General features: G+C 39.9%; 1 protein-coding gene across 1 annotated transcript; it reads right to left on the bottom strand.

The window, feature by feature from the left end:
* Positions 1 to 9,908: 9,908 nt before the first annotated feature.
* LOC142176751 (chlorophyllase-1-like) lies at positions 9,909 to 11,898 on the bottom strand. The gene is made up of 2 exons (XM_075245011.1): positions 11,817 to 11,898; positions 9,909 to 10,336 (listed from the first exon to the last, which is right to left on the bottom strand). Exons 1-2 carry the CDS (start codon positions 11,896 to 11,898, stop codon positions 9,909 to 9,911), a joined length of 510 nt encoding a protein of 169 aa, XP_075101112.1.
* Positions 11,899 to 15,769: the final 3,871 nt, after the last annotated feature.

Genomic DNA, 15,769 nt, shown 5'->3' with positions numbered 1-15,769 from the left:
TTTCGCAATCGCGTAGAGTTATGTTTGGAAAATAAAAATTGTGCTACGGGATCGCGTGAGTTGGTCCGCGATCGCATAGAAGAAATCACTAGGTAGAATGTTTAAGTTCTGAAAATGGGACTTCGTCCCATTTTCCATTATTACCGATTTGGAGCTCGGATTGAGACATTTTTTGGGAGATTTTCAGAGAAAATAACTGGGTAAGTGTTCTTAACTCAATATTGGTTAAATTACCTGAATCCATCACTGTTATTATCATTTAGTTGGTGAATTAAGTTGGAAAAGTTTGAAAACCCTCTTGGATAAATTTGAGGATTTGAGGGCCGAATTGTTATCGGAATTTAGTAATTTTGGTATGAGTAGATTCGTGGTTGAATGGGCGTTCATATTTCATAACTTTCGTCGGATTCCGAGATATGGGCCCCACGGGCGAGTTTTGAGTTAATTTTGGATTTTTATTGAAAAATATAGTATTTGCTTATGAAATTGATTCCTATAATTTTTGGTGACTGTATCGAATTATTTTAGCTAGATTCGAGCCATTCAGAGTTAGATAATCGAGGAAAAGACCTACTAGTGGATTAAATTTGAGCAAGTTGAGGTAAGTCTCTTGTCTAACCTTGTAATGGAGAATTTACCTCATAGATGATTTAAATTAATAATTGTTGTTAATTGTGGGGGCTACGTATGCACGAGGTGATGAGAGTCCGTGCGTAGCTACTATTTATGATAAAGTCCGGATAGTTTAGGACTCAAATCATGAATTACGTGTGTTAATTGCATCCTTTATTTAATTAAAATATTTGAACTATATTGTGAATTGTTAGGGAAAATAGTAAAAGATTGAAATCTCATATACTTGAATTTTTTGTATAAATTAATTAATTATTAAAAGAAATTGTACATCCTCTTGTATTAATCTTATAATATATATATATATATATATATATATATATATATATATATATATATATATATATATATATATATATCCTCGTTCCGGAGGTACATAAGAAAATGTCCTCCTTTCTTGTGGAGCGAGCCGAACACCTCGGCAGTATAGATGCATCTATGGATCGCGCCGCACGTTCCTTGGCAGTGTACACGACACTCTGGATCGGGTCATACGACCTCGGCAGAAATCGTGCCTAATAATAATAATTACACGATACCTTGATATTTTAATTACAGCTTTTGAAGTTAAATAAATGAAGTGGAAATTGTCGCATTTGAAGGAATTTAATTATTTCTGCTAGTTAAAGAAAATTATTGTAAATTCTCTAAATCATGTTGATTTATTTATTTCTATTTTTATTATATTTATTATTATTGACCCTTAGTGAGTGTCAACGTCGACCTCTCGTCACTACCTCTTCGAGATTAGGCCTGATACTTACTGGGTTGTTTATGTACGCATGCTACACTTGCTGCACTTTTTGTGCAGGAACTGAGACAGGTGCTATAGTTGGACCTATCGACGCGCACCCACGTTATCCAGAGGCTTAGTGGTGAGCTGACTTTCTGAGTCGTTTTGCAGCAACTAGTGCCTCTTCTTAAACTTTTATGCTGTCTATTTTATTTCATACAGTATTTAGAAGTTTTGATGATCTACTAGATGCTCATATACTTGTCACCTGGTCTTGGCACACCTTAGTAGAATTTTTGGATTTAATTATCTTTCTTGGTTATTTTAATTTACTAGATCTTTTCATATTGTCTTAATTCTTGCAAGTAAGCAGAGTTTAATTACTCGATTAATTTTTAAAGAGTTGAATATGTGTTTAAATCACTAGTTGGCTTGCCTAGTTGTAATGTTAGGCGCCATCACGACCTATAGATGAAATTGGGTCGTGACAACATGGTATCAAAGCATTAGGTTCATGTAGGTCTCACAAGTTATGAGCAGGCCTAATAGAGTCTTGCGGATCGATACAGAGACATCTGTACTTATCTTCGAGAGGCTATAGGGTGTTAGAAAACTACCTTTCTTCATCTTCCATCGTGCAATTGATGTAGAACTAAATATCTTTCTCTTATTCTCTCACAGATGGTGAGAACGCGCTCTAATGAGATTCCAGACCAGGGAAGAGCTACTCCCCATATTGTTAGAGGCCGAGGCAGAGGCTGATGGAGGGATTCAGCCCGTGGTAGGGGAAGAGGACGTCCCAAGATTATTCTAGTTATGCCACCAGTGGGTCCAGCAGAGGATCCCATTATTGAGAAACAAGGAGAGGTGCCTGTGGCAGAGCCAGCTCCGGTGGATTTCAGGTCTGCACCGGGATTCCAGGAGGTCATGGGCCATATTCTGCGGTTCATGTACACTATGACTCAGGCCGGTTTATTTCCGGCAGACCCATCCACATCTCAGGCGAGCGGGGGATCACAAGCCCCTACCGCATAGGCTCATGGGCAGGCAGCTGCTCTATATCAGACCTAGGGTGCACTACTCGTGGGTGGAGCCCAGCCAGTGGCAGTAGCTACACCTGAGCCCAGACCAGCTGCAGCCGCCGAGCCGCAAAAGCTATTGGATAGATGTACTAGACTACATCCTCCTGTCTTTGAGGGTGAGCGACATGAGGATCCCCAGGACTTTATTGATCGGTGCAGGGACAGACTACATAACATGAGGATATTGGAGTCTCATGGGGTAGATTTTGCTACTTTTCAGCTGGAGGGCAGGGCCCGTAAATGGTGGAAGTCTTATCTTCTTGGAAGACCAGCAGATTCTCCTCCCATGACTTAGGACATTTTCACCCGTATTTTCTTGGACAGGTATATTCCACCCTCTCAGAGGGAAGAGTTGCGCTTTCAATTTGAGCAACTCTAGCAGGGTCAGATGTCAGTGACGGATTATGAGGCGAGGTTCTCTAATTTATCTCGCCATGCACTTATGATACTCCCTACTGAGGCGAAAAGAGTGCAGAGGTTTGTTGCGGGTTTACATACTAGCATTCAGGCCACTATGGCCCGAAAGGTTGAGATGGGTACTTCTTATGAGCTGGTCGTGGAGATAGCACCGGAGGATTGAGGGTGTGCGTCAGCAGAGCCGAGAGAAGTTTATGAGAGATAAGCAGTTTAGATATTCTAGAGAGTTCAGAGGTACTCCATCTGGGGGTAGAGGTCAGTTCATGAGAGGGCAGTCCAGTAGGCCCCCATATCCAGCACCGCCATCTCCTCGGGGTGCTCTAATGCCACCTTATTTTAGTGCTATGCCAGAGAGTTCTTATCGCCCACCAGCTATTTAGGGTTCTTCCAGTGGGTATTCAGGTCACCAGGGCCAGACTCTTAGTCAGCAACCCATCACACCGAAGAGTTATTATGAGTGCGAAGGTCCCAGTCATATGCGGAGATTCTGCCCCAGGCTTCGGGGTAGACCAATGCAGCAGGGTCAGCAGCTTATGATTACCACACTAGTTGCTCCACCAGCCGTCCGACCACCAAGAGGTGGAGGACAGGTGGGTAGGGGCCGTCCTAGAGGTGAAGGTCCGCCAGGCAGAGGCCAACCAGTTGGCGCTCCAGCTCGGTTCTATGCTTTTCCGGCCATACCAGATGCAGAGGCCTCAGATGCAGTGATTACAGGTATTATTTCTGTTTGTGGCAGAGATGCTTCTGTATTATTTGATCCAGGATCTACGTATTCATATGTGTCATCTCTATTTGCTCAATTCTTGGGTGTTTCTCGTGAGTCCTTGGGTACTCCTATTTATGTGTCCACTCTTGTGGGCGATTCTATTATTGTGGATCGGATCTACCGGTCCTGCATTGTTACATTATGTGGTTATGAAAATAGAGCATATCTTCTACTGCTTGAGATGACCGACTTTGAAATCATCCTGGGCATGGACTGGTTATCTCCATATCATACCATCCTAGATTTCCATGCCAATACTGTTACCTTGGCTATTCCGGCATTGCCTAGGCTGGAGTGGAAGGGTTCATCTGTTAGTGCATCTTATAGGGTTATTTCTTTTATGAAGGCTCAAATATGGTGGAGAAAGGTTGTTTGGCTTATCTAGCCTATGTTCGGGATACTACTATAGAGACTCCGACTATTGATTCAGTGCTTGTAGTTCGGGAGTTCTCCGATGTATTTCCTTTAGATCTTCCACGCATGCCACCAGATCGTGATATTGAGTTTTGTATTGACTTGGCTCCAGATACCCAACCTATATCCATCCCACCGTATCGCATGGCTCCAAAAGAATTTAAAGAATTGAAAGAATAACTTAAGGAGTTACTAGGCAAAGGGTTCGTCAGACCGAGTGTATTGCCTTGGGGTGCACCGGTGTTATTTGTGAAGAAGAAGGATGGAATAATGCGAATATGTATTGATTATCGCCAATAGAACAAAGTCACTATTAAGAACAAGTACCCGTTGCCATGTATTGATGATCTATTTGACCAGTTGCAGGGTGCTAGGGTGTTCTCTAAGATCGACTTGAGGACGGGGTACCATCAGTTGAAGATTCGAGATTCGGATGTTCTGAAGACTGCTTTTCGGACTAGATATGGTCATTATGAGTTTCTGGTGATGTCCTTCAGTTTGACTAACGCCCCGGCAGCATTTATGGATCTGATGAACAGGGTATTCAGGCCATTTATTGATTTGTTTGTCATTGTTTTCATTGATGATATTTTGATCTACTCACGCAGTAAGTAAGAGCACGAGCAGCATATGAGGGTGGTGCTTCAGACGTTGCGGAAACAAAAGCTATATGCTAAGTTCTCCAAATGTGAGTTTTGGCTAAATTCTGTAGCATTTTTGGGGCATATTGTATCGGGCGAGGGCATTAAGGTTGTTCCCAAAAAGATTGAGGCAGTTCAGAATTGGCATCGTCCTACTTCGGCGACTAAGATCAATAGTTTTCTAGGTTTAGCAGGTTATTATCGTCGATTCATGGAGGGCTTTTCATCTATTACAGCACCTTTGACCAAATTAACCCAAAAGGGTGCTCCGTTCCGATGGTCCGATGATTGTGAGGTAAGCTTTCAGAAGCTCAAGACAGCATTGACTACAGCACTAGTGTTAGTGTTGCCTTCTGGTTCGGGGATGTATACAGTGTATTGCGATGCTTCACGCATTGGATTGGTTTGTGTATTAATGCAGGAGGGGCAAGTTATTGCATATACTTCACGTCAGCTGAATCCCCACGAGAAGAATTATCCAGTGCATGATTTGGAGTTAGTTGTAATTGTTCACGCTTTTAAAATTTGGAGGCATTATCTTTATGGGGTGTCTTGTGAGGTTTACACTGACCATCGCAGCATGTAGCATTTGTTCAAGCAGATGGACCTAAATTTGAGGCAGCGCATATGGCTGGAGTTACTGAAAGATTACGATATCACTATCATGTATCATCTAGGCAAAGCAAATTTAGTTGCAGATGCCTTAAGTAGAAAGGCAGAGAGTATGGGTAGTTTGTCTTTTATTGCAGCAGATGAGAGGCCATTAGCTTTGGATATTCAATCCTTGGCTAACCGACTTGTGAGATTGGACATTTCAGAGCCAAGTCGAGTTTTTGCATGTGTTATAGCTCAGTCTTCACTATTTGAGCAGATCAAGGCTAGCCAGTTTGATGACCCACACTTATTGGTTCTTCAAGAAACGGTACTACGAGGTGGTGCTAAGGAGGTTACTATAGGCAGAGATGGTGTTCTGTGACTCCAGGATCGTCTTTGTGTTCCTAATATGGATGGACTGAGGGAAAAGATCCTAGAGGATGCACACAGTTCTCGGTACTCTATTCATCCAGGTGCTACGAAGATGTATTGTGACCTGAGGCAGCATTATTGGTGGCGACGAATAAAATAGGACATAGTTGAGTATGTAGCTAGGTGTCTAAATTGCCAGCAAGTTAAATATGATCACCAAAGGCCAGGCGGCCTACTTAGCTGATGGCTATACCGGAGTGGAAATGGGAATGCATTACTATAGACTTTGTAGTTGGGTTGCCGCCGACCTTGCGGAAGTTTGATGCAGTTTGGGTCATTGTCGACAGGTTGACCAAGTTGGAACACTTTATTCCGGTTGTGACTACATATACTTCAGAAAGGTTGGCCCAGATTTACATTCAGGAGATAGTTCGGTTGCACGGTGTGCCAATTTCCATCATATCAGATAGAGTCCCTCAGTTTAATTCACATTTATGGAGAGCGGTACAGAGTGAATTGGGGACCCATGTAGAGCTCAGCATAGCCTTTCATCCGCAGACCGACGGGCACTCGGAGCAGACAATTCAGATTTTGGAGGATATGATCAGGGCATATGTGATTGACTTTGGATGTCAGTGGGATCGTTTCTTGACTTTGGCCGAGTTTGCTTATAACAACAGTAACCAATCTAGCATCGAGATGGCTCCATTTGAGGTTTTATATAGTCGGCTATGTCGTTCGCTCATCGGATGGTTTGAGCCCTCTAAGGCTAAGTTATATGGTACTGATTTGGTGAAGGATGCCTTGGAAAAGGTAAAGTTGATTCAGGAGCGACTTCGCATAACACAGTCCAGATAGAAGAGTTACGCAGATCAGAACGTGATTTATCTTTTATGGTGGGTGAAAAAGTCCTCTTGAAGGTTTCGCCTATGAAGGGAATCATGAGATTTGGGAAAAAGGGCAAGTTGAGCCCAAGGTTTATTGGCACATTTGAGGTTTTGAGACGAGTTGGGGAGGTTGCTTACGAGCTTGGTTTGTCTCCAATTCTATCGGGAGTTCATCCGGTTTTCCATGTATCTATGCTCCGGAAGTATCATGCCGACCTGTCACATATGATAGACTTCAGTACAGTTCAGCTAGATAAAAGATTGGGTTATGAAGAGGAGCCAGTTGCCATTGTTGATAGACAGGTTCGCCAGTTGAGGTCCAAGAAGATTTCTGCAGTAAAAGTCCAGTGGAGGGGCCAACTAGTCGAGGAAGCGACTTGGGAGGCCGAGGAAGACATGCGGAGCAGATATCCACACTTACTTAGCACCCCAGGTACAATTCTAAACTCATTTGAGGACGAACGTTTGTTTAAGAGGTGGAGAATGTAATGACCCAACAAGTCATTTTGACTTTTAGAATCTCGTTCCCACATTTACTGCTCAATTTATGCTTTATAATTATTATGTGATTGACCGTGGTGGTTAGTTCGGGTACGATGAGGTTTTAGAATGGGTTGGAATACTTAGTTCCAAAGTTTAAAACTTAAGTTGAAAGGTTAGGTGGATGCCGACCTATGTGTAAACGACCCCGATATAGAATTTTGATGATTCCAACAGCTCTGTATGGTGATTTTAGACTTAAGTGCGTGTTCGGAATTTTATTTGGAAGTCTGTAGTTAAATTAGGTTTGAAATGGCTAAAATAGGAATTTAAGTTTGGAAGTTTGATCGGGGACTTTTTGATATCGGAGTCGGAATCCAGTTCCGAAAAGTTTCATAGCTCTGTTATATCTTTTGTGACTTGTGTGCAAAATTTGAGGTCAATCGGACCTGATTTGATAGGTTTCGGTATCGAATGTAGAAGTTGGAAATTTTAAGTTTCATTAAGCTTGAATTTGAGTATGATTCGTGATTTTAGCGTTGTTTGATGTGATTTGAGGTTTTGACTAAGTTCGTATGAGGTTTTAAGACTTGTTGGTGTATTTGGTTGAGGTCCCGATGGACTCAGGTGAGTTTCGGATGGCTAACGGATCAATTTTTGGACTTGGAGTTTGCTGAAATCTGGTGTCTGGTTTCCTTCTACGCGATCGCGTAAGAAGGTTCGCGATCGCATAGACTTAATTGGGCAGCTGGAAAATTTGCTCTATGCGATCGCGCGGGAAAGTACGCGATCGCGTAGGTTGGGCGAGCTGTGCTATGCAAACGCGTGGCTAAGGTCGCGTTCGCGAAGAGGAACAGAGGGAGGAGCTAGGCCACGCGCTTAATGCTTCGCGATCGCGTGAGAAGGTTTGCGATCGCATAGGTTTGAGGAGCAGTGCTTCGCGATCACGTAGAGTTATGTTTGGGCAATAAAAACTTGTGCTACACGATCGCGTGAGTTGGTCCGTGATCGCAGAGAAGAAATCACTGGGCAGAATGTTTACGGTCTCAAAATGGGACTTCGCAGAATGTTTCGTCCCATTTTCCATTATTACCGATTTGGAGCTCGGATTGAGGCGATTTTTGGGAGATTTTTAGAGAAAATAACGGGGTAAGTGTTCTTAACTCAATATTGGTTAAATTACCTGAATCCATCACTATTTTTATCATTTAATTGGTGAATTAAGTTGGAAAAGTTTAAAAACTCTCTTGGATAAATTTGAGGATTTGAGGGCCGAATTGTTATCGGAATTTAGTAATTTTGGTATGGGTAGACTCGTGGTTGAATGGGCGTTCATATTTCGTAACTTTCGCCGGATTTTGAGATGTGGGACCCACAAGAAATGTTTGAGTTAATTTTGAATTTTTATTAAAAAAATATAGTATTTTCTTATGAAATTAATTCCTATAATTTTTGGTGACTGTATCGAATTAGTTTGGCTAGATCCGAACCATTTAATATGGGATAATCGAGGAAAAGGCCTACTAGTGGATTAAATTGGAGCAAGTCGAGGTAAGTCTCTTGTCTAACCTTGTAAGGGGGAATTTACCCCATAGGTGATTTAAATTAATAATGGTTGCTAATTGTGGGGGCTACGTACGCACGAGGTGACGAGAGTCCCTGCGTAGCTACTATTTATGCTAAAGTCCGGATAGTTTAGGACTCAAATCATGAATTACGTGTATTAATTGTATCCTTTATTTAATTAAAGTATTTGAACTATATTGTGAATTGTTAAGAAAAATAGTAAAAGATTGAAACCTCATGTACTTGAATTTTTGTATAAATTAATTAATTGTTAAAAGAAATTGTACATCATCTTGTATTAATCTTATAATATATATATCCTTGTTCTGGAGGTACATAAGAAAATGTCCTCATTTCTTGTGGAGCGGGCCGAACGCCTCTACAGTATAGATGCACCTATGGATCGCGCTGTTCGTCCCTCGGCAGTGTACACGACACTCTGGATCGGGTCGTACAACCTCGACAGAAATCGTGCCTAATAATAATAACAACTATAGGATACCTTGATATTTTAATTGCAGCTTGTGAAGTTAAATAAATAAAGTGAAAATTATTGCATTTGAAGGAATTTAATTATTTCTGCTAGTTAAAGAAAATTATTGTAAATTCTATAAATCATGTTGATTTAAATATTTCTATTTTTATTTTATTTATTATTATTGACCCTTAGTGAGTGTCAAAGTCGACCTCTCGTTACTACCTCTTCAAGGTTAGGCTTGATACCTACTGGGTACACGTTGTTTACGTACTCATGCTATACTTGCTGCACTTTTTGTGCAGGAATTGAGACAGGTGCTATAGTTGGACCTATCGGCGCGCACCCACGTTATCTAGAGACTTGGTGGTGAGCTACCTTTCTGAGCCGTTCTGCAGCAACTAGTGCATCTTCTTTAAATTTTATTTTGTCTATTTTATTTCAGACAGTATTTAGAATTTTTGTATAATCTACTAGATGCTCATACACTTGTGACACTAGGGCATGGCACACGCTAGTAGAATTTTGGATTTAATTATTTTTCTTGATTATTTTAATTTATTAGATCTTTTCATATTGTCTTAATTCTTGCAAGTAAGAAGAATTTAATTACTCGATTAATTTTTAAAGAGTTGAATATGTGTTTAAATCACTAGTTGATTTGTCTTGCTGTAATGTCGGGCGCCATCACGACCTATAGATAAAATTGGGTCGTGACAGTATAACGACAAGGGTATATTTGGACTCATAATATAACGAATGATATATTTAAACTGTTTTCGAAAGCACATGGGTATATTTAGAACTTTTCGATAAAATCAATAACACAAAACAATTACAAGAAAAAATTATTTGACAGATATGACTGGATCAAGGGTGATGGGAGCAAGAGAAGGTTCTTGAACAATGGGATTTAAATTATCCACTTTCCCTCCCAATTTAGCCTCAAGAAAAGCCACAACAATCCCTCCAACAGCCTTTCTCATAAGGTCCTTTGGTCCCTTCCCACTCTTTGAAATCAAACTCGCAATTGCAGCAATTTCGTCATCTAACATATCAGTATGTCCATAATTTTTAGCCAGAAAATAACAGCAAGGTGGTTTGCACTCGTTAAAAAACTCCGAATGGTTGACACCGTTTGGTGCGAAGGGTGGGAAGATACACACACGCTGGTTTGACAAGCCGGCGCCGATCACCGCCACAGGTATCGTCTGATCGAAATTGCGAGGAATATATTGAAGAATTTTTGGAGCAGATCGGTTGGACGGAGAAAAACCTGCAAGTAAAGTAACGTAAATTTAGCTCATGTAAATATATATAACCCGGGGTCAAGGTTGGGTGAGTCAATTTGGGCATAACCGAGTTAGCCTATATCTAGACGCTTTGACCAATTTGGGCAGCCAATTTAGAACAAATTAATCAATGAAAATTTATCAAAACCAAAAGAATATATAGTACTTTTTTTTAATTAAAATTTGCCGGATAAAGGTCTGGCTGTGTAATATTTCAAAAAAGCGCATCGAGGGGCTACCTTACTTACCTCAAGAAAAAATATAACAAGGTGATACCATCACCCCAAAAAACAGGATAGGAGGTTCATTTGTTACTATAATTTATATGACATAATTTGAATAAAAAAGAAAAATTTCTGAAATTCATGCTATTAAGCATGTCATATTATATGTATGACTATGAGATATTTAACACGTATCTATAAACGTTTTTCATTAATGGTAAACGAGAAATTCAAATTTAAATTGCTTGCAAATATAAAAATGTGTAATCATTTCTTTTTAAATGGATTAATTATAAGAAAGTATATAGTTACATAAAATGAAACCGAGCGAGTCTATTTTTTGGGTTTAGTTTATATCATGATAAATAAAAGAATAAGCTTGTGTTAATTTAATTTTGAAATGAAATAAATAATAAAAGAGTAAGGAAACAAATTGAAAATGATTTTGAGTTGGACGGTTGAGTTATAATCTAGGATTTTGACCCATTTTAACCTGCCAATCTAGACTTGGACGATCAAGTCGCACAATGATGAATCAAGAAGAGAAGTGCTCCTATAAGCCCGACAGCCTCTCTAAGATAAGTACAGACGTCTCCGTACCGATCTGCAAGACTCTACTAGACTCGCTCATGACTCGTGAGACCTAAGTGAACCTAGTGCTCTAATACCATATTGTCACGACCCAAAATCCTTACCTGTCGTGATGGCGCCGGACACCGCTGTCAGGCAAGCCAAAAATAACTACTTAATTTGGTTCTCATTTTAATATTTTTAAAATCATATTTCCTTCAAATAAAAGGTAAAAGATGGAATTTACAGAGTAAATAATAATATCTTTAACAATTTCAATACAGGACAACCCATAATCACCCCAAAACCCGGTGTCACAAGTGCATGAACATCAACTAGGAATGTAAAATAAAATACTACATCTGTCCGGAATACAAATTTGGATAGGAGAAATATAAATACTCTGAAGGAGACTCTGCTGGTTGCGGATCGTGGTATAGAGTGCAGCTCTTCTGAATCCCCGCAATAACTATGTCTCTGCGCTCACAAGGCCACTATACATATATGTACCTGCACAAAAATGTCCAGTAAGTGTAGCATGAATACGTAAATCACCGCGTACCCAATAAGTATCCTGCCTAACCTCGAAGAAGTAGTGACGAGGGGTCGGCTCCGACACTTACTATAGGCTATAAATAAAATGCCAATGATATAATTAAGCATGGATTACATAGAACGACTGCAAGCTCAATATCATGAAATAAGTAAAACAATTCTTTTGTTAATAAGATATTTCCAAATTTATTGTTCATCGTTTATCATCTTGTATCTCAGGCCAATGAAGCAATATCAATTATCATAAATTCCAAAGAAAACAATTTAATCATGCGCAAATCATGCCGAGGTCGTACGACCCGATCCAACATAAAAATAAACTGTGCACTGCCGAGGGTCGAACGACACTAACCAATATGTAAATATAAACTGTACACTACCGAGGGTCGAACGACACGAACCATAGATGCATCTATTAATCTGCCGAGGCGAACAACCGGCTCCTATGAGAGTAGTGAAAATTTACCCCGGCTCGCGGAATATATTTACGACACGGTTGCACATAGATTTCTTAAGTTATTATAATATTCTTAAATTCTTTTTCAAAAATACGAAATTCAATGAAAACTTTCAAGTCTTGAAATCCTCAACTTCAACTCTTTTCAAGGCATTTAATAAGCATGCTCGATCTCAATTCTTTTCAAGGCAATAATAATGTAATCAAATAACGGTATCAACAAGGCATGGTGTAAGCCTAAAACTACCCGGACATAGGCATAACTAGTAGCTACGTACGGACTCTCATTACCTCGTGCGTACGTAGCCCCCCACAAATGGAAGCACTTATTAATTCAATTCACCTATGGGGTTAATTCCCTCTTACAAGGTTAGAAATAAGACTTACCTCGCTCCGAAATTCCATAACCGGCTCCAAAGCCTTTCCAACAACTCAAACCGATGACCGTCGATCCAAAACTAGTCAAATAAGATGCAACCCAATTAAAATATACTCAAATACTCATAATTAATCAATTTATAACAATTTCCATCTCCGCTCGAAAAATCAACAAAGCAACTCTTGGGCCCACGTGTCTGGATTCCGAAAATATTTGAAGATAAACATTACCTATAACACTATGAACTCAAATATATGATTTATTCCCAATTCCATGCCCAAATTCGTAGTCAAAAGCAAAAATATCAATTTCTAGGTCTTTCTTCAAAATTCTAAATTTCTACAAATTTTCATGTCTAAATCCATGTATAAACCTTGTATTTAACTCACAACTAGTAGAAATCACTTACCTCATGCTTGACGATGAAAATGGTGCTCCAAAATTGTTACACCCTATATTTTCGTATGTAAAAATGCGTCGTAAGCAAACTAATGTAGGACAAAAAAATGAGATAATATTTAAAAGTATATAAAGTAAGTTAATCATGTTACCTCTGAGGTTACAAATATTGAAGATCATGAACAACAAGTACAAAGAGGGTTGGATAGTTCAGAAGCTAAAGCAATTGAAGAAAATAATATTTCGTCGAAAGTCGACAAGTTGGGAATGTTATAACATATACCTTTGGGGTGAGACTAGGGTGCTTAACATGATAAGGAGATTATGTTATGATTTATATTAGTCGTATGACATCCGTGTGTTATGTTTTGAAGTCAAGAGAGTTGTGGAACAAAAGTCGATGAAAGTCATCACAAGTTACATTCATAAGTTTTACTGAAACTTTGGGTCAACTGTAACTGCAATTTTCTCCCAATATACTTAGAGTTATGGTGTGTTCCACCCATCAGATTAAAGATCTATGAGTCTATTTTCCAACGCATTAAACCATTTGTCAATACGACATCGGAGTAGAGAGATATGTGCATTTTTGCGATACTGCGCAAGCTGCTAGGTGACAAGTAGGTGTGTCACCTACTTGCTTAAATGAAAGCCCAAAAATGGGCCATTTTCGGGTCGTCCAAAGAGGCCTTTTAAGGGCCTATTTTCTTCATATATTAGACTTAAAATAGAGCATAATAACCAGACATAAGCTCTGCAAAGAATCCTCCCAAAAAAATTTCCCACAAACCCTAATTGATTTTCTCTCCCTTTCAAGTTCCAATTGGAGGTAAAACTTAGAGTTTGAAGAACCAAGATAGGAGCTGAGTTATCCAACAAATAAGGTGAGTTTACTGCTCTCTTTCATCCATTTTTTCTTCTGTAAATTCATGGTAAGTCGTTCTATACTTGTAAGAACTCACGGGATGGTGATCGGAAGTCGTGAGTTCGAGTTATTCACTTGTAGCGGACTGTTTTGTGGACTGTTTTGTGTTGCTGTTGGGCTGCGTGTTTTATTACTATTTTGTGGAGTTTTGGAGGAGGAAGGGGGTTTATAAACACCATATAAATGTAGGGTGGTTGGCTGGTCGTTCGTCATAACATTTTCGGGTCGTTTGACACTACTACGGTGGTCGTTTTGTGTACGAAGAGATTGGGGTGTGTTGGGCTGTTTTGTAGTATTTGATGGTGTATATAGGGCTGGAAAATGATGTATATATGTTGTTATTGTTCTGTCCTTGTATTGTTGGTGTTATCTTGAAGTTGGAGGAAGGGCATATTATAGGGGAGATGCTGCCCGTTTTAATACAAAATAGGTTTGTCGTTCGTTGTGCGATAGTTGTACCTTTCGTAACTTAACGATAGTATTATTATATTCTTGTAGATTAAGGTGCGAAGAGGTGAGTTCAACTTGGTGATTGAAAAGATTGTGATAAGGTATGTTAAGGCTAAGCCTTCCTTCATTTTGGCATGATCTCGTAGCTACATGTGTTAGTAATGAGACAAAAGAGAAGTTCATATTCATGAATTTATTCACACTATTCTAGTCTCATAAGTTACAATATTATTCCTTATCGAGACTCTATATTCAATTTTAGTATTGTCTTCTTTCAGTCAAGAGAGCAGCAAGCCTATATATACAGTATTACAGTATTTTCATTACCATCGAGCTATAATCGATGGGCAGGCCCCTATTGGGCAACCACTGATCAGATGGAAAGTTATATACCGAGCCTACTGTGGCCGAGCGCCTATGAGCGAGCCCAGCATGGTCGAGATACATAGCCTAGTATGGCCGAGCGCCTATAAGCGAGCCTACTATGGCAGAGCAGTTATATATATCGAGCCTTATAAGGCCGTACAATTATTTTACTTACTATATTGAAGGAGTTGAGTCAGTATCAGCAGGTAAGTATATCTCCAGATCATCTTTGACTCCCAGTTAATTTCAGTTATCATATTATCAGTTCAGTTTCAGATTTCAGTTATTTTATTGCCTTACATACTCGGTACATTATTTCGTACTGACGTCCCTTTTTTGGGGGCGCTGCATTTCATGCGTGCAGGTTCAGACAGACAGACGGGTAGACCTCCTCAGTAGGTGTTTTCCGAGTTTCGCCTGATCGGTAAGCTCCACGTCTTTCGGAGTTGCCAGGACTAGAGTTTTGTGTACATCTTATGTATATCTGTATATATGTTATGGGTAGGTCGGGGCCCTGTTCCGATCACAGTACATCTATCAGTAGAGGCTTGTAGGCATATCCTGTTGGTTAGTGCAGTATGTTGGGTTTGTATAAATTGGTGGTTTGTCAGCTGTAGTAGCTATGACGGCCTTGTCGGCCTAGCTTTATATTGATATTTAGTTAGTGCTAGTTTCCATTCAGTTTTATATTTTGCTTCGCAAATTGTCTTGCAAGGTGGCCCCATGGCCAAAGTATGACATTATGTGTTCAGAGTCCCTTAGTCGCAATTTGGTACGCCAGGTTAGGTGAGGCACGGGGTGCTTGTCTCGCTCCTAGGTTCGGGGCGTGACAAACTTGGTATCAGAGCAGTTCTCTCCTAGGGAGTCTACAAGCCGTGTCTAGTAGGGTCTTGTTTATAGATGTGTTGTGCACCACATTATATAAGCAAGGAACTACAGGGCATTTAGGAGTTGGTTACACTTCTTTGAAATCTAAATCGTGCTATAGAACTGAGTTATAGGAAATTTGAATTAAACTTATGTGTTGGTGTTTGCATGCACAGATGACGGTGACTAGGAAGACTACGGCTAGCCAGAGGAGAGATACAGTAG

Source organism: Nicotiana tabacum, chromosome 22, assembly GCF_000715075.1.
Source record: "Nicotiana tabacum cultivar K326 chromosome 22, ASM71507v2, whole genome shotgun sequence".
NCBI lineage: Eukaryota > Viridiplantae > Streptophyta > Magnoliopsida > Solanales > Solanaceae > Nicotiana > Nicotiana tabacum.
Note: the sequence above shows the minus strand (reverse complement) of the source record. Positions and strands in the feature narration are given on the sequence as shown.